Source organism: Gracilinanus agilis, chromosome 5 (assembly GCF_016433145.1).
Source record: "Gracilinanus agilis isolate LMUSP501 chromosome 5, AgileGrace, whole genome shotgun sequence".
Lineage (NCBI taxonomy): Eukaryota > Metazoa > Chordata > Mammalia > Didelphimorphia > Didelphidae > Gracilinanus > Gracilinanus agilis.
Window position 1 is genome coordinate 67307064 of NC_058134.1, and position 27452 is coordinate 67334515.

The window sequence follows — 27452 nt, forward strand, 5'->3', positions numbered from 1 at the left end:
CTGACAGAAGGAAAAAAGGAGAAAGAGAAAGATGAAACAAAGAGCAAATTCCTGTTTGCCTAGATATTACCCTTTCTCTTTTGCTGGGTTCTAGAAACAGTGTTTCCATGTGAAGGAATGAATAAAAATAAATCCACATAATCCCATGATATACTATGGGGTGTGTAAATATAGGCTTTTGAGTAGCACTGGGAACCCAAATTTGTGCCTTGTTCATTTTGTGCTGCACAATTGCAGTAGGAAAGTGATTGATAGTGATTTCTTTCATGTTTCTAGAGAAGAAACAGCCATTGCAGGCTCTCAGATATAAAGGACTACATTTGGTATGTTTATACAAGATGGCAGAAAATGCTGAGGCATTTAAAATTTTTTGTTATCATTTTCATTATCATTCTTATTGTCATTCTTATTTCATTTATGGCCCAGGAGAAAAACAAAGTCAAGGTGTATGTGCTTGTTTTGTTTGTTTGTTTAAAATACATGGTTTTGATTTATTTCATGGAATTTTTTTGATACTATAGTGCTCCAAACCTTCTTTCCCTTTCCTCAACTACCAGAGTATAAATAGTAAACACAGCCCTACTCTACAGTGACTCATTCCTTTTTACTAAATCTAACTCCTTACCTCTTTGTTAATCATATAATTATTTGACGTGACATGCAAGCTTAAAGAATAAAACTCCTACTTAGGAAACAAAGCCCAAGCTAACTAGAAAAGGACTCCGATTTTTTTCTCCCTACTTTTTAATAAATTTGAATATATTATTGTTATTTTGATTGCTTAACTCATTCTAAACTAAGTAGTTTGCATTAGGGGCCAAGTTGGAAAAAAATACAAAAATATTTTATTGGCATTTTTAATATTACAGATGTTTCTAGATTATCCCCATTACATAAGAGTGCTCTTGAAAAAAAATTTAAAATAATTCATCAAAACACAACACAGTGACCTCATCTGAAAATGCATGCAGCATTTCACACCTATAGAACTTCCCAACCTCTTGAGTTTTCTTAATTAACAGAAATCTATTATCTTTTCTTCTCTCACTAACCCCAATGAAAGAAAGAGAAAGAAAAGAAAAGAAAGTTCCTTGGAACAAATGTGAATAGTCAAGTAAAATCAATTCTCTTATTGACTATATACAAAAATATATGTTTCATTCTGCACCCTCCCTCATCCATTATGTGTCAGGAGGCAGATAAAAGGATTCATCACTATTCCTCTGGAATGATAGTCATAGACACCAAGGTCATCCTCTCTATTCCTAGGGCATTGCCATTGATCCTGTCTTTTGTCTTGACAATGGACTTTGATGACTCTGAAATAGTGAATAAGACTAATAATTGTGGAACTTTGCCTCACTTAATTCCAGTTCAAGAGCAAGTCAAAAACATCACCCCATGATACCATTGATCTTATTTGAAAATAGAAGATGAACAATAAACATGTAATTGATCATTTTTATGGATTTCAAAGTTGTTCATTTCGATAAATTTGTGGTTATACCATACTTTGTTCAGCCATTCTTCAATTTTTTAGTTTTCCCTTAGTTTCCAGGGGAATTTTTTGCCACCACAGAAATTGCTGAACTGCTGATATAAATATTTTTATATGAGTAGGACTATTTTCTCTTTCTGCGATGTCTTTTACATATAGACTTGACAATGACATCTGAGTAAGAGGGCATACACTTAAAAAAAAAACAAACAACTTTACCTTCCATCTTATTTTGCTCTAAATCCCATGACTGTATTTTTTTAAAAACCTTGGTTTCTGTCTTAGAGTAAATATTATGTGTTGGTTCCAAAGCAGAAGAGCAGTAAAAGCAAGGCAATAGAAATTGAATGACTTGCCCAGGCTGAAACAGTTCTGAGACCAAATGTGAACTCATGACCTCCCATCTCCTAAGCCTGGCTCTCAATCCTTTGAACCACCTGGCTACACCTAGGACACACACTCTTTCTGAACTTTTTCTGTATAATTTCAAATTATATTCTAGAATGGTTGTAAGCCATTAAAAAGTCTTTTTAATAGCACATTAATATTCCTGTTTTTCCATAGCTCCAATATTTGTCATTTTCCTTTTGCATCTTTTCCAATATGATAGATATGAGATTAGAAACTTAGAATAGCTTTAATTTGTATATTTTTATAGCATTTTTGATAGCTTGAGTTACTTCCCTTGGAAATTATCAATTCTAGAACTGCCATCTGTTTCCTTTAGACCTTATATCAATTGGGAAATGACTCTTTTTTTATTCATTTGAACCAGTTCATTATATATCTTACAAATAAAACCTTTATCAGAGTAACTTGCTACAAATGTTTTCTTTTTAACATGTTGTTCCCATTTTAATATTAGCTTTATTGGATTTGTTTATTCAAAGGCTTTAAAATTTTATGTTTGCAAAATTATTCATTTTATTTTCTGTGATCTTCTCTATTCCTTGTTGAGTCATGAACTTTTTTTTCTACCCATAGGTCTGACAGGTAATTTTCTCATCTTTCCCTAATTTGTTTATGATGTGACCTTTTATGTCTAGGTTATGTTTCTATTTGAAGTTTATTCTCATATACTGAAATTCAATAATCTTTAATAATATTTGTCTAAGACATGTGAAAAAGGAACAGTCTATTAGTGCTACGTTAGCACAGGGGATTGTGATGCCCATGGTCCATGGACATTAGAGCATTAGACTGGCACAAAAAATATAGTCAGTAATGGATATGGGATTTGAAGTCTCAGGAGCTCGGTTCAGTTCCATGCTTATTGCCCATATGGCCTTGAGAAATTCAATTAACTTCTTTTCTCCTTAACTCTTAAATTGTAAAATGAGGAATTGAACTATATTTGGTATCTAGGATCTCCAGCTCTAAATCTGTGATCCACTGACCTAAAAATTTTATTTGGAAGGCTAAGGACTTGTTTGGCAAGCCATGGTTTTCTCATACATCAAACATTTTTATTCTTTTATGCAGTGACCATTTTAAATTACTAAATGCCAGGTGCTGAGAATAGAAACAAAAACATAAAAAGAAATAATTCCTACCCTCAAAGGATTAGTAATCTACTAGAGGAAAGCAGTAGAGAATTAAACACAAAGCAAATACTTTATGAATACAAAGTAATTTCTAGGGGAAAGGGCTCTAACTATTATAGAGATTAGGATACACTCCCTCTAGGACAGTAGTTCTCAAATTTTGGGGTCAGAGGATCCCCTTACAGTCTCAAAAATTGTTGATGATCTCCCCAAGAATTTTTCTCTATGTGGTTTATGTCTATTGATATTAGTATATTAAAATGAAAATATTATAGTGTTATGAAACTAGTCTGACTTCTTGGCAGGGTCCCAGGACCCTCCCAACCATCCTTGGATCATGTATTAAGAACTGCTATTCTAGGAAACAGCATATAATCTGATCCTCAAAAAATGACAGGGACTCACCCCCTCCTGCAAGTCTCATCATATGTCACCTGGACTATTGCAATAGTCTTCCACTTATACTCCTTGCCTCAAGTCTTCTTCCACTTCAATATTTCCTCCACTCAGTTATTAAAATGATTTTTCTAAATAATAGGCCTGACCATGTTACCCTGCTACTCAATAAATGCCAATGATGATTCCAAGTTGTAATAATAATAATATTAATAATAACAATAATAACTAACATCTACATAGCACTTACTCTGTGCCAGGCACTGTGCTAATCACTTTGTAATCATTGTCGCATTTTATCCTCACAACAACCCTGGTTGGTAAATGCTATTCTTAACTCCATTTTACAAATGAGGAGACTGAGATAGAGGTTAAGTGACTTGTCCATGCTTTCACAGCTAGGAAGTTTCTTAGTTCAAATTTGAACTCAAGTCTTCCTAATTCTAGACCTATCACTCTAATATATCGCTTGACCCATAAAGTTCTTTGGGATTTAAAACTCTTCAGACCCCTTCTTACTTTTCTAATCTTTTCACAGTTACTTCCCTTTATACAATCTAATATCCATACTGTTCTACTTCCTCACACATGAATATTTATATTCTGTCCCCTTGACCTTTAGTAGTTTTTCCCCCATGCCTGAAATGTTCTCCTTCCCAACTTCTGAATCTTCCTTTAAGTTTTAGCATAAATGGTGCCTCCTTCAGATATTTCCTTTTCCCACTCGTTCCTGCTGGCATCTCCTCTTTTGTTCTTTCTGACTACTCTACATTTATCTTACATGTTCTGATTTATGTCTATTGTCTCCCTCATTGGATTGTAAGTTCTTTGAGAGCAGGGACTTTTACTTTGTACCCTCAGCACTTGATACAGAGCCTAGCTCAGGGGAAGCTCTTAATAAATGTTTCTTGATTAACTCATTGATTTGGTGTTTTAGCCAGATAAATGTCAATATATAATTTAACCTGAATTTCAGAAATGCTTCTACTTGATTGAGTGAAAAAGAAATATTTAGTGGAAGCATTACCAAGTACATTACTAGTGATTTAATGAAATCCAGAGTTTGGGATCCTAGTGTACATCATGAAAGATGTGTTAACCTGTAATACTCAGAAAACTAGGAGAAAATAGAATATGCATCATATATAAAAATGTGATCTTTCCTCGAGGTTACAAAATCTTATCTAGATAGCAATAATGAATATACATCTTGGGGGCAGCTAGGTAGCTCAGTGGATTGAGAGCAAGACCTAGAGATTAGAGATCCTGGGTTTAAATATGGCCTGACACTTCCAAACTATGTAACCCTGGGCAAATGACTTGGCCCTCATTACCTAGCCCTTACTACTCTTAAGCCCTGGAATCAATACAAAGTATTGATTCTAAGATGGAAGATATATTTTTTAAAAAGAATATATATCTTTCACTGCAATGAAAAATATGCTTCTTCAGATAAATGTCACTTTTTCCCATGGATTAGTGTGAAAATAAAATAAAAGGATAGGTGTGAGCTCAGTATTTTCTCTAAACACAAACTTATGTATGTTTTTGCTGCCATTCCAGCTCCTTTTTCAGGGTACCTTTTCCCACTTTTGGTCAAATTTATTACACCTTCTACTATCCCCTTTTCCTTCTTCCCTAGTCAATATCCCAAGTCTTAGAACATCCTTTCCATCTTTTCTTTTACTCCTAGTAATATCTTCTCTCAGTCATGCTGTTGATTTGGCAATACATTTATCAATTAATCTGAAACCAGATGTTACTGAATAATGAGAGCTTAATCTGGAGTATTATTTCTAGACCTATAAAGGACTGTGCAACTTTAAACTATAGAAATGAAGTTCTTTGGCTATCAGAAAGAGGCAAAAGGGAGAGAGAGAATATTTTGAGTCACTTTCAATTTATAATAGCTAGCATTTTTAATACTTTAAGGCTTGCAAATCATATTACATCTATTCTTTTTTATAAAGAAACTGAAAGCTACTTGGAAATCATGGCTATAAAGTCTAGAAATAACCAATCCTTATTCTCATTTAATTTTTACCCACAAACCTAAATGGGGGCAGGGAAAGGGAAGACGGCTCATCTCTAAGCATGGTGAAAGTCACGTGCATTTAGAAAATTTAAGTACAGTGCCACTGTAAGTTACTTATCATCATGTGTTATAGGATACCTTCCCTTTAAGTTTGTTTTTAAGCATATGAATGGAGCCTTAGTATAGAATTTTGTTCCAGTGTTTCTCAGTCTTTTAATTATGGTAGCTCTGGTTTTGGAAAAATTATACTTCAATTTTGTTCGATTAGAGGACTTTAAGGGTCTATTATAGCATTGTGTTTCAAAGCTGTACTTAAAGGTTTTTCAGGCTTCCTATTATAAATCTCCTTTTCAGTCTATCTTGGTGGATTTTAAATAGTACTTGGCTGAAGTGTGACAGAGTTCATTCATTCACCTGGATGCAATTTTCATTAAGGGGGAAAATGGAAGAGATTTTCTATTATAGAGCCGCTGAGTGAAGAGTCTCTTTTTTATGGCTTCAGTTAATTCTGACCCTTTTGTACCTGCTTTTAAAAATAGAAATTGTTCCATATTACTCTTTAAGGTTTGTTTTTTTATATTGTGTACATTTACTTAGAAAATCCTTTGTGGCTTTACTGGACCAAAGGGAAACATCTACTCAGTACCAGCCTGATGATAACAAATTCTGATGTTGTAGAGTTAAGAATTAAAGAGACTTTACTGTAGGGCTTGGTGTCTCTTGCCCTAGTATTTCCTTTTTGATTTAATAACTAGCACTTATATTTGGTTTAATAACTTCTTTATTTGTTATTTCTTGCTTTTTTTCCTTACTTTCACAATAGTAGCTCTTAATCTGTGGCTATACTGGGGGGAAGGAGGTTGTCCCTGAATTTGGATGGAAGAAGGTAACATCCTTAGTTCAATATAATAATCTTCCTTTGCGATACAATATGTTTTATATTATATATGTATAAAGTATATATGTATACATTTGTAAATATATATTATATATAATTGTGTATATGTTAGATTTATGTGTCTATGCATGTATAAAAGATTCTGAAATGGGATCTGTCCATAGATTTCACCAGATTGCCAAAGCTACGTATGATATTTAAACAGTTAAGAACCCCTGATAACATAGCATGAATCTTGACCTTTTATCATTTGGGAAAAACCATTCTGCTGAGCTAGACAGAAAGTAAAGCCCTCTGATAGACTAGCTGTGGGAGCAGATGAATCAGAGTAGATTCAGGACAGAATGGAGTAGAATGTAGAAATTGTTCAGTTTCTCAGCTCCTTCTTCAACCAACTCCTCACAATTTTGCTTATATGTTTTCTCTCTTAGGATATGAGGCACAACTCAAACTAAAAAGACATTTAAAAGCAATGGAAATTATTTTTAGATTGTTTTCTATTGCCTCTAGCATTGGTCCCTTCATTGAGGGGAAATTGAGAAACATTGAGAATTTCCTCTTTTGATACTTGCTGAGTATTCAGAAATAGGACTTTGAATTGTCTTATAGCATTTGCAAGGTACAGAATGAAATTTGAAGTAAACATGTTCATATTTACATTGGCTCATTTTTTTAAATTTGAATACAAGAAGGAATAGCTCTAGACTTGTAATTTTATTTGGAAGTGGCCTTTTAGCATGGAAATTTCATATATTAATATAAGTATGACACTAAGAAAATAAATGACTTGCCCACAAATAAAATATATCAGAGGACACTTAGATCTAGTTTTTCATAACTCCAAAGCCCAAGTTGTGTCTCCCTCTCTCTTTCTTTAAAGCATGAATCCAGTCAACTATTGTCAGTCAATTAACAAGCATTAATTAAACATATACTATGTACCAAGCACACTATATAAAGTGCTGGACATACAAAGAAAAGCCATCAAGTCTCTTCTCTCAAAGAACTTACATTCTAATATGAGGAGATGATGCTATATATATTCAAGATTTTATATATATATATATATATATATATATATATATACACAGATTAAATGAAAGGATTGAAAGGATTGCAGAGAAAAAAAGGGACTGGGAAAGGACTTGAAAATGCCTTCAGTAGAATACTAGGTTTGAACTTATCCCTGCCATGTGCCAGAAACTTCAAGTAAGCAGTGGAATTTGGTCATAGTTTGAAAAAGGATATAATGAATAAGAAGGTTGTAAAGGTAGGAAGGGATTGGGTTAGAAAGAACTCTGAATACCAAACAAGAAAGTTTGTTATTTTGATCCTGGAAGATATAAGGGTTCACTGGAGCTCATTAAGGAATGACTTGACATCACCAGATCAGTACTTTAAGAAAATAATTTTGGAAACTAAGTGGGGAGAAATTTTAGCAGGGAGACTAACTAGAAGGCTGTTGAAATAATTCAGGGGAAATAATGAGATCTGGGCTTTCAGGTATAGATTATGAAAGAAGATAAGTTGGGCATATGAAAAAGATAGAAATGAAAGAAAAAATTGAAAGAGAGGAAAATAGAAATGACACTATCTTGCAATTAATTGGAAATGTGGGATGAACAAGAGTCACGAGTTAAGGATGGCATGGAGGTTGTAGATATAAGTTACTAGGAGGATGATAATTCCCTTGCCAATAAAAGAGAACTCTGGAAGGAAAGTAGTGGAGTTTTGGAGTAAATATAATGAATTTTATTTTGAACATGTTAAGTTTCAGGTATCTATGGAAAAAACATTTCCTGATGTCAAGAAGATATAAGGCAATACAGGACTGAAATCCTGCTAGATTCTTTGCTGATGTAGCTAGTTGGAGTAATTAATAGAGTTCCAGGCCCTCAGTCAGAAAGACTCATCTTTATGAGTTCAAATGCAGCCTCAGATACTTACCAACCATGTGACCCTGGGCAAGTGCCTTGACCCTATTTGCCTCATTTTCCTTATCTATAAAATGAGCTAGATAAGGAAATGGCAAACCACTCCAGTGTCTTGCCAAGATAACTCCAAATGAGATCACAAAGTGTCATATGCACTTTGTTGTGAAATGACACAACAATAACAAAAATATAAAAGGAAGAGGGGTTTGGCATGTGATACTCTGGAAGGCAAAGGAATGAGGATTAAAACCAAGAATAACCATCCAACAAAAATAAGCATAGTTCATCAAGAGGGAAAATAGATACTTAATAAAATATAGGAATTCAGGAATCCCTGACAAAAAAGACCAGAGCTGAATGGAAAATTTAATATTCAAGCACAATTCTCACAAGAAGGATAAAAAGCTAAATAGGAGTGTGAAATCATAAGGGACAAACAAGTTTAGCTGTTTACATTTTTATGTGGGGAATTTATACAAGTAACTCTTCTGAACGATATCACTAGGGATTTTAGAGGGTATCTAATTATACATAAAGTTTGGGTACAATTCTTTTATTTTGGGATGATTTCAAAATAAGAATGGAAAGAAATTCATCAGGAGAATGGGAAATGGAGAGGAAAAATGAATAAATGATCTCACATAAATGGGATACACAAAGAAGAATTTATACTAGGGAAGGAGATTTGGAAGTGGGGAACATAATATCTGAATTTGAGAGAATAAAACCTGAACTTCAAATATCATCTTTCATTCTCAAACTGGTACTAGGATGAAAGAATACACATAAACATACACAGTTGAATGCAGAAATTCATCTTACTCAAGAGGGAAAAAAGAGAGGAACTGGTTTGAAGGAAGGAAAGGGAATAATAATAATAATAAAAGAATGAATAGATAAGGGAAAACATGGGTCAGAATTAAAATAGACTCTTGAGGAGGGGATAGGGTAAAAAAGTGGATGTGTAAAAAAATAAAATCTAAAGAGAAACACACAGTTAATAATCATAACTGTTAGTGTGATAAATTTGCCTACAAAATGGAAGAGGAGAGCAGAGTAGATTAGAAACCAGAATCCAACAGTTTGTTGTTTACAATATATACACAAAACAGAAAGATGCACACAGAATTTTTTAAAGGGGGTAGAAGAGGATCTGTTATACTTCAACTGAAATAAAAAAGTCAAGGGAGGCAATCATGATCTCAGTCATAGGAAAAACAAAAACAGACCAAATTAAAAGAAATAAATATAGAAATTTTGCTAAAAGGTACATTTTTCTAAAGGGTACTACAGGCAATGAATGAATTTCAATAATGAACATACATGCACCAAATAGCTCAATATCCAAATTCTTAAAGGAAAAATCATATGAGTTAAAAGATGCAATAGACAATGTAACCATAATAGTGGGTACTTTAATTTACTCTACTTAGACCTGTTTTTTGTGTTTAGATAAATCTAAACACAAAATGAACTAGAAAAAAATTAAGGAAATGATTAGAATTTTATAAAAGTTTAATATACTAGATTTTGGTAGAATATCAAATGGGAATAAAAAGGTACATATGTATTTCTCAGCTATTTATGCCAACTTCACAAAAGTTAACCATATATCAGGACATAAAAGATTCACAAACAAATGCAGAAAAGCAGAAATATTAAAAACCACAAAAAGCAGAAATATTAAAAACCACAATCAAAGAAGGAACCTAGACATCACTTTTCAATAACTTAACAAGGAAAACCCCAGAATCAGAGGGGGAAATGGAAATTGAAAGAATTCCCTCCTTACCTCTTAGAAGAGATTTCAAAAGAAAGTTCCCAAGAACATTATAGTAAAATTCCAGAGCAGCTCCCAAGTCAAAGAGAAAATATTAAAAGTAGCCAGAAAGAGAGAGGATCACACAAGATGTAGCAGCTTCCATATTAAAGGAGCAGAGGGCTTGGAATATTGTTGTGACCCATAGAGAAATAACATAAAATGTGAATCCCATCAGATCCAGCTGTAGCTGATGGTTATAACTACTCTATAACTCTTTTCATTAATAAAAGGTTTTGCTGTGTAATAAATCACTTTAATTTAAAAGAAAAGAGGGAATATGTAGGAGGCCAATAAGAGAAACAGCCTCATATGAATAAAAATCTGAGACTCCTCTTTTGACCCCTTTTATGATCCATATCTTTTCTTATTGAAAAACATTATAGCCTTATTGAAAAAATTTGAGTTCCTAGCAAACCAACAGTTAAGAGGTTAACATTCTCTCCTTTGGTCAGAAATACAGTTGCTTGGTTTTTGACAGTCAAGGTCAAATCTAGACAAAATCTCCTCCAGTGGGGGCTATTCACCCCTGAGAAAGTATTTCCAGACTTAGCTTTCTGATAATAAGCTAGCCAAAATTCAGCCTTGGCCTTGTTCTATTTTGAAGCCAATGAGAGTTTTTTGTGCTTTGATATGACATAATCTGTATTTCTACGCAACTGGGAAGTGCCTTTGTCTCTCTGTGTGAATTGGGTTTGGTATACAATATAAAAATAAAATCCTAAACTCATTGCGAGAGACAAAGAAGCAGCTATGAGTTAACAGTCAAGATCATCTCCCGCTTCTTTCTTTATCAACTAAGCCATCCTTATCAGATTATCCAGAGATGAAAAAATAGCTTTTAACAGAAAGGCAAAGAAGCTAGGATTATAACTAAGAATCACCTACCTAGCAAAACTAAGTATAAATTTTCAGGGGCGAAATAATATTTATTGAAACAGGGGACTTTCAAGTATTTATAATGGAAGACCTGAGTTGAAGAGAAAATATAGAAAATTTGACATTAAAACACAAGATTCAGGAGAAGCATTAAAAAGGGAACATAAAGGAGTAATCAAAAAGGATTCAATGAAATTGAACTGTTTGTATTATTATATGCAAAGATGATATGTGTAACTCCCACATACTTTAACATTATTAGGGAAGTTAGAGTCTACATAGACAGAAATCATGAGTATAGATCAATTATATTGGAATGATCTCAAAAAAATTGAAGGGGGTGAGAAAGATTCAAGAACTGAGGAGGGAGAAGGGAGAAAAAATTTCTCACATGAAACAAAAGGAAGAGCTTTTATAGTGGAGGGGGGAAATGGTGGTGGATGGGAAATGTTTGAACTTCACTTGGAATTGTTCAAGGAAGAAAATTATATATAAATATATAAATCTAATAGATTTTATATTTCTTGCCTTTTCAATGGATGAGGGACAGAGAGAGGGGGAGAGAGAATTTAGAATTGAAAATAAAATACATTGAATAAAAAAATAAAAATAGAAAAGCCTTTTTAAAAGAGGTCTATGAAAGGCCTTCAGTAGGCTGTTTCACACGCCAAAAAAATGTCAAAGAAGAAATTATTGTCCCTCTTCTACTATTACCTTTAAAAAATAAAATGACACTAAATCAGTTTACATTCAGAATATTCCATTAAACCTTTAGAAGTGACATGAGCCACTTTTCTTAAACTACACAGTTATATATTTTTTCTGAAATAATACTCAGGAAGTAAGATTTCACAAGGCCCTGTATTCTTATCAGAGCCATCTAATAAGGCTGAACCAATTCTATAATCCATTTTGTCCCTTTGAGGTTTTATGTAATTTCTGACCCAGTAGAATGTAGGATCCTTGACAGCACACAGTAGACACATCATAAATACATGATGAATTTAGTTCTATCCCACTTTCTTCCACTTTTTCCTAGTGCCTTTTTTTTATCTTTTTTCCTGCAACTACCTTTTCTCTGCCTAATGTCAGGCATTTTGTAAAATATAATATGGTAAGGCGAACCATTTTAAATGGGCTAGCACTTCTTGGGTAGGGTAGTTGTAGTTTTGAGAAAATGCTTATTCTGGGAGGGTAGAATGTAAGTATAACACTGCCTATGTACAAATGGTTCCTAAATCCATCTAGAATTCAGGGGTTTATGTCAATACATGAGGTTCAAAAGAAATAGCATCTACTGAAATGTGCTAGTTTCCTGATTCCTAGATAAAATGGCATTACTATTAACATGCTTGTGTGTAGTTAGGTTTTGTCCTTAAATCCATGGCTGAGGATTTCAAATGCCATTAGAAATATGCTTCTGAGAGATTCAAATTGTCTGTCAGCTATAGGTACAAGTCAGATGTCTTCCTTATGATTTATGTTTTCAACATGTCAGCCCCTATTAGAGGCTGGTTTTAAATAGAAGTCTAAAAGGTTGGTTTCTACTGGAACACTTGATCACTTTTTCTAAAGAGATATAGATTTTTAAGGCAAAATGTGGTTGGAAAACAGGACAGTCATCATACCATCTTCAATCAAATGTCCATTATGATTGTGCTGAATTTCTTGTACAAAATGCTGAGCTAATATAATTAGAAGAATATAAAACTAATTACAGAGTATGTGCAGGAAATTGCTATCTTAATTGACTTAGATAACTGAAAGCCATATTGGAAAATTAATAGTTCTTAATGTCTCCAAGCAGCAAATATACAGTTGAGTCATTTTGCTTTGTTTTTATTTGTTTGAATTTCTGTATTTGTATTCACTGACACACTTAGGTTTTTGGCTTTTGCTAAAAGGCCATCATTGGTAATGCTAACAATGATTAATGTTGATGGTGTGCGTGTGTATTGGTGTTCTAAGCTTATCTCCTATTCTAAATCCTATCCTGAGAGTGTGTAGTTTTTCTTGGTTGGTTATTGTTGTTTGTTTTTTATTTTATTTTATTTATCATCATTTGTTGGTTGTTGCCACATTATTTAGTATTTCTGGGATTCTTCTTCACAAGGTTATGATCATCACACTCTAAGAATTAAGCCTTATGTGAATGACTTTAACATTTTTTTTGCTGTGCATTTGAGGGGTACAGAAATGATGTTAACCTTCAAATCATACCTTATCTAAGAGAGTTTTCACTCTACTAGAAGGTGAAAGATTTCATAAAAGCACATATATTTCAGATAGATAGACAGATAGACAGATGGAGATAGATAGACAGATAGATAGATAGATAGATAGATAGATAGATAGATAGATAGATAGATAGATACTGATGCCACTGAAGTGGGAAGTATCTTTTCATGAGATACTGCAGCCAAAAAATAGATCAGTTCAGTGACCAGCCTCAGAGCAGCAAGCCTCTCCAGCCTTAGCTTGGCTGCTAAGCCTATCCTGGAAGTCTAGCTTAGTGCTATGGCAGAGTTTAAGATTTACAACCTTAGACTTCAGGAGCCCAAGGCCAAGTCAACTGTCCATGGAGGATTTGGACAGAATTTGAATTAAACAGACTATTATTTATATCTGAAAAAAAAAACAGTAGCTGCACCATCTTTTTGACTTGTCATCATCATCACTGATTTTTCAGATTTTTATCTCCAGGACCTCTTTCTGTTTTGGCTTCTTTTGAATACACTTCATGCACTCATTGGTTCCACATGACTCTGGCTGATAGCTTTAAGGATTAGCTGCTTAGCTTGTGTAGCTTGATTCTCTCTTCTGCCCCAGTTCTCTAATACTTTCTGTCCATTTGGCCTTGAACTCTTTCCCTGAAGCACATGGACAAAATTTCACTCTATTCATAGATTCATAGAATTAAAGGTGGAAATTGTCTTAGAACCATCTAAATCCAAAGATTCTTAACTTTGAGCCTCTTAGCCTAGTGATGCTTAAGGAACCCTTCTCAAAATAATATTTTTAAATATATTAAATGAAATACAGAGATTGAAAAGTAAACCAATTATATTGAATTGCATTGTTAAGATACTTTTTAAAACAAGTTCACAGACCCCAGGTTAAATATCCCTGATCTAGGCTTCTCTCTGGGTCCACACAGATTGGTCCACATCAGCCCAGACTGCCCTGGGTTGGGACTCTGGACTTCTCCACAGAAAATCTGTATTCTGAAAATGATAGAGCAAAAATATCCAAGGAAACCAACACTCAAGATAGTAAGAGTACACCAGGCAGAAACAGGAGAATGTTTTACACAGCAATGAAACTAAAGATCAATGGTGAGTGACCACTGTTATCAGCAAAGAAAGGTCCAGGACAACTCCAAGGGACTCATGATAAAAAAGGCCACCTACTGTCATGGAAGGAACTGACAAAGTCTGAATGCAGATAGTAGCATTTAATTATTTACTTTTTTTCTTCCCTTAATTTTTCCTTAGTATAAGTGACATGTGTCTTTCACAACATGATGAACTTGGAAACATGTACCTACTGTATTGGTGAGGAGGAAGGGGGAGGAGAGAAGGAGAGCACATGGATTGCAAATGTCAGAAAATAATTATTGAAAATTTTTCAATATGTAATCTGGGGAAATATTTATAGCTGCGCTTTTTGTGGTGGCAAAAAAACTGGAAAAGGAGGGTATGTCCTTCATTTGGGGAATGGCTGAACAAATTGTGGTATATGCTGGTGATGAAATACTATTCAAAGGAATAATAAACTGGAGGAATTCCATGTGAACTGGAGAGACCTCCAGGAATTGATGCAGAGCGAAAGGAGCAGAACCAGGAGAACATTGTACGCAGAGACTGATACACTGTGGTAAAATCGAATGTAATGGACTTCTGTACTAGCAGCAATGCAATGACACAGGACAATTCTGAGGGATTTATGGAAAAGAACGCTACCCACATTCAAAGGAAGAACTACAGGAGTGGAAACAGAAGAAAAACAACTGCTTGAACACATGGGTTGAGGCGAACATGATTGGGGATGTAGACTCGAAACTACCACACCAATGCAACTATCAACAATTTGGAAATAGGTCTTGATCAATGACACATGACAAAACCAGTGGAAATATGCATTGGCCATGGGTGGGGGGAATGTGGGGGGTGAAGGAGAAAGTAGGAGCATGAATCATGTAACCATGTTAAAAATGAATATTAATAAATGGTTAAAATATGTAATCAGGGGGAAAAATTAAAAGTATACCAGGTGCCCTTGATTAATCCAAATAATTTATTTTCCTAGATCTTGAAAAATCATCATATGTGAATGTACCTAACTATGATATCTGAAATGAAAAATAGCACAGGTGCCACAAAACTGGGGGGGGGGGAATTTTTCTCTCATTTTTTCTATAACAGGAAAATAATTGTGTAAGCAAATATGCGGTAGTAAGTTTGACTTTAAATCCTGTGAAAAATTCTAGAATGGATCACTAAAGTGATGGTTGGTGAATATCAGAAAAGGAAGGAGTCTTTATAGAAGTCAAGCATGTATTAATAAAAATCCATACAAGACTTAAAAAATAAAAGAATCCCTCATCTAATTCAACCCCTTCATTTTATAGCAGTTCAGTAAAATTGTGACTTACTCAACTAGCAAGTACCTGGAGCCAAATTTGAGTTTAGGTCTTATTGATTCCAGTTCCAGCCCTCTCTCCACTATGTTATGCTGAGTCTCATTCTCCTATCTTCAGGATCCCACTTTTATTATTGGTTGTTCCCCCTGTGTGGTTATTAATAACATTTTCATACTCTTTCATACTCTCTACATATCTCTTCACCCTTAGGTTCACATATGAACTCTGAAGGATTCAGATTTTTTTAGTCTAGAAATGTATTCAGGTTTGCACAGCCTGCCTTCAAAGGAGATATATATGTGTGTTATGTATGTGGTAAGTTTTTTTTAATTGGACACACAGAGAGAGTTCATTATCCCCACCGTGATTATCCCATACCTCGGCAACAGAATTATGTTTTGTTTCTGTAGGTGGCATTTCTGCTGACCAAACCATCACCGCCATTTTTCTTTAATTGTAGCTTTCTCCAACATACTACTCTGTTCTTTGGATTTTACAACTATAACTAGAAGAAACCTCCTATCTAACCCAAACGTCTTATTATACAGCCAAAGAAATCAAGGCCCAGGGAGTTTAAGGGTCTTGTCTAAGGTCATACAGATAAACATAAGAAGAGAGATTTGAACTCAGGTCCTTTGACTTCAGAATTACTTTACTCTGTGCTATGCAATGCTGCCTCAACTTTCTTCCATGTCACCTTCTGGCATGACTTCAGTAGATTCTTCTCATGAGAATGATTCACATTTCAGCACACATGATAGTCTGAAGTTTGCTGCATCCCAAGTTTTCAGTTTTATTCTTACTCAACTCCCCACTTTAGTGCCAGCAGTAATATTAAAGCATATCATATATAGGATATATTTGCTAATCTCCTCACTTTAGGGCTGCCTTGAATTCATTCACCTCCCAATAGAATGTAAACTCCTTTGTCTCTGTATTCTCAGGAACTAGAATAGTACCTTTCTTCTAGACATAGATTTTTGGACATAACTAATGTGGGAATTTGTTTCTTTTGCATAAGCTTATTTATTATAATGTATTATATACTTATAACAAATCATATTATTATATTATTGCTATATTATACAAAAAAATAAATTAAAACTCAAAAAAAGAATAATTGTTCAATTGAATTTTCTAAACATTTCCTATCATTGATACTCATTTTTTAAAACTCCAGTGAGTTTAAGTGTAAATGTAGTGATGGCTTGAGTTTAATTTACTGTCTGGTGAGGGTTGCAAAATGTACTTTCCTTGGGAAGTTACAAATCTCACCCCAGATATAGAAGTACCTAGGGACTTGGTGCCCAGAAACTTGAGATTTATGGCCACTCCATTCTTGATAGTTCTTCCTATTCTTCTGGTTCCTTTGATTCTTTTTTCTCATTTTACAGAATCTCTCTGTGCTTTAAGAGTGAACATGTTGAAGGGCACTTTGTCTTTCTGCATTTAGTCCAGTCTGGGGGACAACAAGACAAAATGTTCCCCACTGATCCATCAAATTTCCCTCCTTCAAAATCTGACTCACTCCATGTCTTCTAGAATACTTCCCCCCCCAAGTGTTTCTTTTTTCTCTGACATACATCCATACCTTTTTTAAAAAGCATCAAAGGTATATATTTTTTAGTATGAATATCATTCCAATGAAAAATTGTACATAACAAGATTTCCAAGCCATGATTAATAGCCTAATAATTTCCAGCAGTGTTGGATACAAAGTTCAAGACAAATACTACCTATCTTATTAATCAGTTCCTTGGAAATAATGCTTCATGAAACAATGTTCTCAGGAACAGTAAATCCTGTAAGAACAACAATATACACCAGATGAATATAAGCTCCTTGAGAGCAGGGACTATTCTATCTTTGCCTTTTATTCCCTAGTGCCTAGCATAGTCTAGGCATTTCATGAATGGTCAGAAATTGACTGACTAGTTGATATTTTTTATGGTTTTACCACATCACATTGGGGTTTGGTGTAATAATGAGGTTACTATCGAATATTGGTTGATGGAACTTTGTAGTATATACCTCTATGACCAAAATAATTTGAATAATCACTTAGAATTAATTATCAGAAGATTCATAAAAGCTTAACACTGCCTTAAGCCTTTTTGGACACCCTGTATAATATTGTATTCATCTTATAGTCTTCTTTGTGATGATTTTAAACTCTTTTCACAAATGTCATGTGATTAGGTTACAGGAAGAGAAGATTCTGAATCAGCTGCTGTTTGGATTGAAAGGATTCTGAGATACCTTGTATCTGAGATTTGGCAACAGCCAGGATCTTAAATATCTCTTAAATATCATTGACTGACAAATAAGCAGATTAAACAAAGCCTGGAATTCACTCAGTGGGATAAATAGAAACTCATGCCATTTGGCTTTTATTTGACACCAACTTGTCACAAACAAACAAGTATTATTTCCTGAAAAAAATAAAATTGGAATAAAAATAATAAAGTGTTTTTCAACTCATGTTTAAGCAATTTTATCCCCAAGGTTGTACCATAGAGTTGGGCTGAGACATCTTGTTCTTTTTCATTTTTTATACTTTAGATCAGTGCCCCATTTCCTTTTTCCAATATCCCATTCTATTTCTAAACTAATGTTATACCAACCAAATATTAGAAAGTTGAGGAATAGCTAATAGTAATAATAATAATAACAATTCCTATGTTCTTCATGTTAAGAATTAGAAAACTAAACTAAAAAAGTCTTTTAGACTTTTTCTCTTGTTTCCATCTCCTCCAGGAATTTACTCCTGCAATTATTCCCTTTCTTTCTCTCATCTTCAATTTCTTCTTATACACTGGCTTCCTTTTTACCACCTACAAATATGCCTAGGATTCCATAATCCTTTAAAAAATCATTATCTTGACCCAGTTATCCCTCCAAATTATCAACCTATTTTAAATTCCTTTTCACTACCAAAGAACAAAAAAAGGTTCAACTACTCTTTTTGCTTACATTTCTTCATCTTGTATTCATTTTTCTATCCCTTATACTGTGACTTCCATCACTACTCTTTGGATGAAACAGTTTTTTCCAAGATTGCCAATAATTTCTCAAAAGCTAAATCAAATGCCCTTTTCTCAGTCCTTATTATTCTTCACTCTTCTGCTGTACTTGACAGTTTTGCCAACCTCGCCTCTTGATAATTATTCTCTGACATTTTTCCTTTTGTTTTTTTTTCTTTTCAAGTCTTGTAGTTTCTTTGTCTCTACCATTTATCATCACCCATATCCTTTTGTTCACTCCCATGCCCATCCTATAAGTTCAGGTCCTCATTATCTCTCACCTGGAATATCGTAGTAGCCTAATTACTCTTCATGATTTCATTTCTCTCCTACCATTATTTCTAAAACATAGATCTGAGCACATCCATCTTCTACTCGAGATATGTTCATGACTCTCAGATAAAAATACAAAATCCATGCTGACTCGATTATTTAAATCTCTCTAGAATATAACTCCCAACAACCTTTCCAGTCCCTGGCCTGAGAAAGAAAGAACAAAAACAGCTAATAAAGTATCAATGCCCAAGTATAGAGATAGTGGAAATGATAAGCTTGTTACCAGGGGAATTATACCCCAGAGTACTGAAATAGCTGATGGATGTGCACATCTGAGTTGCTGTCAATGAGATCTTTGAAAGAGAGGCTAACCAGATAAACATTATTTCCTTTTCTTGATAGTGTTACTAGACTGATAGAGGAGGAGAATTCTTTGTATATTGTTTGTCTAGATTTTAGCAAAGCATTTAACAAGATCCTCCATATTTATCTTGTGGACAGGATCAAGAGATATAACCTTGACAGTGATGTAGATAGCTGTATTCAGAGCAGGTTGAATGGCTAGACTCAGAGACTTGCCATTGATGGTTCATCATCAGCTTAAAAGATAATGTCCTTACTATAAATCTGTACTTGACTCTATGCTACTTAAGAGTTTTATCCAGTGACTTGGATAAAGTCAGAAGAAATGTGGTGACTAGATTTGGAGATAGCAAAGGAAAGAGAGTTTAAAAATTCAGTAATAGGGTCTAAACAGATATTGACAACCTAGAACATTGAACCAAATTGAATAAGATTATATGTAAGTGGGATGAATATAAAGTTATAGATGAATTCAAAAACTCACTTCTAAAAGTACAGGATGATGGGCATATGGCTCAACAGCGATTTGTCTGAAAATTTCTTAGAATTTCATTGGCTAAAGCCAATATATATCAGCAGTGAAATATTGTGGTCAAGAAAATTAATACAGTTTTGGGCTGCCATATAGTGTTCAGTACTAAAGAAGTACCCTGCTATATTATGCCTTTGAAATGACATATGGAATGTTGTGATCAGTTCTGGATGCCATATTTAGGAAGGAAATTGTTAAGCAAAGAAACACAGAAGAAACCACATGGAATAGGAATTTGATTTGTTCTCTTTGGCTCCAGAAGACAAAACTTGAAAAAATGGGGGAAATTTGCAAAGGGGGTAAATTTAGGTTGGAGATAAGGAATGACTTTCTTATAAATAAAGCTCTCAAAAAGTGAAATCAGCTGCCTCAGGTTGTAGTGAGATCTCCCTCACTAGATGTCTTTCACACAAAGATTTTATGACCCCTTATTGGCTATTTGGAGATTCTTTTTACATTTTGGGTTAGGCTAGGCCTCCAACATCTCTATGAGAGTCTTAAGATTTTTGTGATTCCTTTCTCATTCTAGCTAGAAAGTCATTAGTATTCCTGTAGCAGAGTGAAAGGCTTATCTTGGAATGCAAGGCAGCACATCCTTCTGCCAACTCTAGGAAGGTACTTTATGAATATTAAACTGTCAGCTTTGGCCTGAATCGCCCTAAGGGTCAGAATTGACCTTTTTAATATCTTGTAGAAAGATTGGGTCTACATTTGGTTTCCCTCTTCATTGTTCTCATGAAACATGGGCCCTGGAGATTGAATTGACAATCTTAAGCACTTCCAATATGCAATGTTCAGTATAGGATGCTTTGTAATAAATAAATATGGGTCCTGCTCTTCCAGTTTGCAGTTGAGAAGTAGTGATATATATGCATGTAACATATAGTTGGTACTTAATAAATGCCTTTTTTATTTATTCAGTCATGGCAACTACATGACAGGAATGCACAGTGCTATGAGATTAGGAAAGGGAGAAATCTTTTCTAGCAGGGTGCATCAGAAAGATTTCCTAGAGGCAAGTGGAACCTGAGTTGTGACTTAAAAAAGATAGGTACACTCTCAGGAGGCATAGATGACCAGTGGTATTCTTAAGTATAAGGAACAACATAAGTAGAGATACAAAGGTGAGTAAAGCATGGGACGTGTTTGAGGGACAGTGATTAGTTTGGCTTAATTGAACTACCATGATAGAGGATGTGCAGGAGAACAAAGGCTGGAACTTTTGTAGATTGGAATGGTAGATTTGAGGCACATCATAGAGAGGTCTGAATGCCAGAGCAAGGATAATAAAATGTTCTTTGAAATTCTAATGGAGCCCCAAAAATTTCTTATGTGATTTTAAATGAAATCATTTGCAAATAAGAATTCAAGCTTACTGTGGCATCTGATGTTTGTGCTCTTTCCTCCATGACAATTAGTATCTTAAAAACAAGATCACTACAGGGAGTTATAGTTTGTAGTTTTGTAGTTTTAATATATGTGGGATCTCTTTAATGTTATTTATAGTCTTTTTTGAACAAGAAAACTTTGTCTTCATGCTTTGAAAATTGAAAAGTTGAAAAGAGAGCTGAAAAGTTGAAGGAAGCTGATATTTAAATTGATTAAAAATATGCTGTTATTTGTGTAATGAATTAATATATTCTGTTGAACTCAATTATAAAATCCAAAATCAATGGTGAGTCTAAATTCCAGACCCTGAAACTGTAGGCGTGATTTGTAGAGCCACACTACTTATCCTAGGCTTGAATAAGTTGGCTAGTGCTTCTGGAGAACATCCTTAAAAACAAATTCATATCTCCAAATGACAGTTTGGAAGCCTATATTCTTGTAACACACTGAAATGGTACCCAAGTATAGGTTGCTGTTTTCATTTTTCCCTTTTCTTTTCTGTAGCAAATTTTAAAAATCAAAGAAAGTATTTGATAGCAATTTTAACAAATGGAAAAAGTTACATTTTTACTATTCAGCAGAATCTTCTATAAAAACTCAATGACATCATTCCTACTTTTAATTTTAAACTTTTAACAATTAGTTGGCTTATTTGGTTTTTTTTTTTGTAGCTGTGCAATGGAGGATCAGTGACAGATCTTGTGAAAGGACTTTTGAAGAGAGGAGAAAGAATGAGTGAACTTATAATTGCCTATATTTTACGTGAAGCACTAATGGTAAGTATGATGGCGAATGTGAAATTTCTCTTTAAGCAAAACTTAGTTTAAATAAAATTAATGATTAAAAAACTAATGGAATTCACTTAAATAAAATTAAATATGAATTAGATTAAATAAAAACATGAAGTGGATCTATTGTTAGAAACATGGGATAGCCTATTACAGTAATAAATAGTCATGCAGCATGGTATAGTAGAAAGCATTTTGGACTTGAAATAAGAGGAACTGAGTTCAAATCTTGATTCTATTACTTATTCAGGTCATATCAACAACAAATTATTATTAAGTGCCTGCTCTGTGCACAGGTGCTGTAATAAGCACTAGGTTGAGGCAGAGAGTACTAATGAAAGTAAAAACAATTCTCACCAGCAAAGAACTAAAAATCTACTGGGAAGCTCAAAATCTAATGTGAAACTTTGTGACATTAGACAAGTCAGCTCAGCCTTCTGGGCCTCAGTTCTTCATTTGTAAAAGAGAGAGTTGGACTAGATGTCCTATGAGATTCTCTTCCAAATAAAATTCTGTGGTCTTATACTTCTTTGAAATATTCATTATATGAGTGAACTTTTCTACTAGAAAACCTTCTCCATTGTACAAGGGGCATTACCAAGGACAGTTCCTGTTGCTATTTATTGTCTTTTCTAATTCCTCTCTTTGCACCACTTGGTATACAGACAGACAGACAGAGAGAGATTCTGAACCTAGGCTGTGTCCCTTTCTGCACTCATGTGATATGTGGAATCAGAGAACATTATATAAGTGGTGGCTTTCCCTGTGACCATTGTAACTGGGATGTGGTACCTAAAACCACCCCATCCCTAAAAGCTCCCTAAAGCCACCACCATAATGTTGTAAATCAGAAGGTCATAAACTCTGTGTAAGCACCCAGTTGGTTATTATATTCATTTAGGGCAATGCTAATAAAGACAAGAGCTTCACTGGGAATTAACCAGTTAGCTGATCTCTGTTGCATGGCCACAGCCTGATTTCCTAATCCAGGATAACCATATGGAGATGAAGCAGAGTGGACTGTTCAAAATCCAAGGTCTCTACCTTAAGTAGCCTAATAATGGTTGGACAGCAGCACCAACTTTCCATAGTTCACTGTCCTTTATATAGCTGACATTTTCGTGGTATTTTGTGGTATATAAAGCACCTCCTTCAGCACTCTACAGATACATACATATATATGTATATATATATATAGTGCAAATATTAATATCTCCAATTTATATATGTGGAAACGGAGGCATAAAGAGCAGGTAAATGGGAGAGTCAGGATTCAATTGATTTTTGGCACTAAATTCAGTGTTTATTCCATTATATCATTTTTCCTCTTCAGATCAGCATGTTTTCCCTAGAACTTTCTTGGGTAAAAATATAATTTATCTATTTGAAGACATCAGAACTGTGTAATTGTGTTCTTTTGGACAACACAAAACTAATAGTCCTAAGTCTTCTTAGATTACCTTAAATTCTTTTCCACATTTTGACAGGCAATATATTTCCAATTTAAAGCTTGTGCATGCTAATGACAATGAAATGAAAACTTTACTTGTCCTACGGAAACAATTTTGCAACTATTTATGATAATCAAAGACAAACTTTTACTTAATTTTTATTACTTTTTAATGATTAATTTTCTAGAGCTTAGTTGCTATTTGAATTTTTTCATCTCTGTTTTGTCATTAATTACTTTTATATAAGATCTTCCCAACAAGATTAGTAATTCTATTTTGGGGAAATAAAATATTTAGAGAAAGCAAAAGACAGGTACATTGAGTGAAGAAAATACTGCTTTGGAGTCTAGAAGGACCTGACTTTGAATCCTGCCTAAGGATTCTGTGTGGCTCTCATCACATAATTTAACCTCTCTCAGCCTCAGTTTCCTTATGTATAAAATAAGAGAGCTGGGGGAAGCTGGGTAGCTCAGTGGATTGAGAGTCAGGCATAGAGACTGGAGGTCCTAGGTTCAAATCTGGCCTCAGATACTTCCCAGCTGTGTGACCCTGGGCAAGTCACTTGACCCCCATTGCCCACCCTTACTACTCTTCCGCTTAGGAGCCAATACACAGAAGTTAAGGGTTTAAAAATGCAAATAAATAAATAAATAATAAAATGAGGGAGCTGGACTTGATGGTCCTTCAGACCCCTATGATTCTAAACCTATGATCTTATGTGATCTGGTGATCCACATAAAGTTATTTTTATTTGCTTAAAGCTGAAAGGTATGCTTTTAAATCAACTATATCTCAGAACTTAGAATATGGTAAGCATGCCCCAGGGTATCTGAAAAAGAAATTCAGTCTCCACAGGTATGGTTAACATGTTATATTAAATTATACAACAATACTATAAAAAACTCTAAATATTTTCCCCCAGGGGCTTCAGCATTTGCACAACAACAAAACAATCCACAGGGATGTGAAAGGAAATAACATCCTCTTGACCACCGAAGGCGGAGTTAAGCTAGTTGATTTTGGTATGTTGGGAAGCTCCTTTCTTAGTGGGGGAAGAGGGGAATGATGGGATTGTTTCTTGTGTTTCTTTTCTCTTTAAAGAAATTAGAAAATGTTTTTTTTTTCTAGATTTTCTTGTAAAATAAATATAGGAATCAAAACTGTAAGAACAAAGAGAAATTCTACCATGATTATTTTGAAAATTAAAGAAAAACCTTGAAGGGCTTTTATACATTGAACTTATTCTTCTGCATAATGTTGTAAGGATTTGAGTGGGATTTTTTTCCAAAACATTTGACCTTCATGCTTTGAAAATGAAGGAGAAAAATTTCACTCTATTCTCACAGCTTACTTTGAGAAAATAAAAGGAAAAATAGTTTCCTTTTTCTGCAAGTGAGGAAATTATTCATAAAGTGACTTCCAAATTTGCTCCATTCATACAGATTACTTTGAGACAAGAAAAGAAAAAATAGTTTCTTTTTTTGCAAGTGAGGTAATTACTTATAGAAAATTGTTATAGATATATGGAAATGCTATATTTCTATAATGTGGTAATATTATAGAAATTTTTTAAAGAAAAGATGAATTCCTATAGCTTTAATGATAATATTGGGGGAACTTCAAATCTTCATCCCCAATGGAAACTAAGACAGACCAACTTCATCCCTCCCCTCTCTTTTTGAGAACTCTTCTGCTAGCACCGGAATAATTAGAGTAACTTCACCCAATTGCCTTGGGGGTGACAGGAAAGAAGGACAAATGGGAAGCCTGGAAAGAGCAAGAAGGTAGGTGAACTCTCCCAAACCAAATAGAAGATGCTAGTGGTGTAAGCAAGAGATTCAATTCACCTCCTGAATGCTAGAGCAGAATTGAGACAAGCAGCAGTAGCTCACCATAAACTCGTACAAGAATTACTGCTATTAGAGGTACAAAACGAAAGAATCCCTAAATCTTCTCCTTTTAGACTACTGTGTGATACTAGGGAGCACATACAAAATATGGCCCAAATATAATAGTGGTATGATTTTTCCAAAAAGGTAAAAAGCACTTTTGAAACAGGCTCCAAATAGACAAATTCAGTGAACTGGTCCCCTTGATGGACCAAATCTCCTTTCTGCAAGAGACCTTTCCCAATCTCTTCCCCCCTCCAACCCTCACTACTCTCTTGGGATGACACTATTCTATTCATACTGCAGATATCTAGACTCTACTTCTATTTATATCATATCTTGAATATACATAGTTGTTTGTTGTTTCTCTAATCTTAATGTGACCTCTTTAGGGTGTGGACCATGTTTTTGCCTTTTCCAGTATCCTCAGCGCTTACCACAGTGCCTGGTATTTATTAAGGGCTTTAAAAAGTGGTTTTTTTTAACTACCTGACCAAGCAAGATAGAAGTGGTAGCCTGAATCTACTAGTTTCTAGTTTTAAATAAACAAACAAATAAGTAAATGAATGAATGAATGGATAGATAAATAAATCAACAAACAAACAAATAAATGAATGAATAAATAAATAAGTAAATGAATGAATGAATAAATAAAAATGGATATATATATATATATATATTACTATTTACCTACCTAAGAATGTTTACCTATTCCTCCCAGTAGAATAATAAGCACCTTGAAAGCAGGTCCTGTCTCACCTTCATATTTGTATCCCCAGCACCTAGCAGAGTACCAGTACATAATAGATATTGAATGGATGCTTGTCAGTTGATAGATTCACATGCAATTGCCAAAAAGGAAAGAAATGTACTTGGCATCAGGCCTAGGTAAGCAATCGACTATATAATCGGCCTAAAAATAATTGACCTCACTTAAGGCCTACCTCAAGCATTCTGACAGGAAGATTGTTTCTTGATCCTTGGAATAAAGCTGATTTGAAGTGTTGATAGAGCAGGTTGTCATTTTTCTTCTTACAGAAAAGGTAGGAAATAGCAGTGAATCATTAGACTCTGTAGACCTTGTTGAATTATATTCCAAAAAGTTTACAATTCCTTCAACTCTAAATGGTTTATTTTCTCCTGATACTAGTCCTTTAAAATAGTAGTTCATATAATATGAGGTCTATGAACTTGATTTTTAAATTAATTTATTTTTTTGTTTGTTATGTTATATCTCTTTCCCTCTCCACTCCCCACTAGAGAAGGTATCATTTAATAAATATATATGTGTATATAAAACTATGTCTTACTTATTTCTATTGATCAGTTCTTTCCTGGAGGTGGGCATACTGAAGACATTCTTCAAACAATATTTCTGTTGCTGTATATACAATTTTCTCTTAGTTCTGCTCATTTCACTCTCCATAATTTCATGCAGGTCTTTCCAAGTTCTTCCAAAATTAATCTGTTTTTCATTCCTTATGATGCCGTAGTATTCCTTCATAGTCATGTGCCATGACTTGTTCTGCCATTCTTCAATTGATGGGCATCTCTTCAATTTCCAGTTCTTTGCCACCACAAAGAGAACTGTTATAAATATTTTAGAACATACAGATTCTTTTCCTTTTTTCTTGATCACCTTAAGAAATAGCCACAGATTAAACTTACATAGGAGGATATCTGCTAAAACAAACCTAGGAATTACATGAATGTAATTATAAAACACTTTTTATACAAATAAATTTGACTTTAAATAATTGGAGCTTTTTTTTGCTATTCTAATAATTATCTCAGTATGATTGGTTGGCTTTGTTATTCTATGCATTTTAATTTATGCATTTAGAACTATACTTCTCAGGAATCCATAGACTTTATCTGAGAGTCAAGGGTGTCTCAGATATGAAAAAAAGGTTAAGAACCCCTGCTTTTTACCAAGCTTTCTCTACTACCCTACTGTTCCTTTGACTGTCAGCACTCACCCCCAGTTTTAGGCAGACTTCTCTTTTCTAGCCTCCTAGGCTGGCCTCTTCACATTAACCTTTAAACAGTTGACACAGATTTGTTTTCTTTCTTGTCACTTTGCCTTGTTTGAGCTA

At 34.2% G+C, this 27452-nt stretch overlaps 1 protein-coding gene across 1 annotated transcript in view; it reads left to right on the top strand.

The window, feature by feature from the left end:
• Nucleotides 1-27452, top strand: part of LOC123248701 (myosin-IIIa-like) — a 66962-nt gene that overhangs the window by 15945 nt on the left and 23565 nt on the right. Inside the window, exons 3-4 of the mRNA XM_044677558.1 lie at nt 21900-22004; nt 24390-24489. Of these exons, the coding sequence (XP_044533493.1) occupies nt 21900-22004; nt 24390-24489 (205 nt within the window). The remainder of the gene's footprint in view (nt 1-21899; nt 22005-24389; nt 24490-27452) is intronic.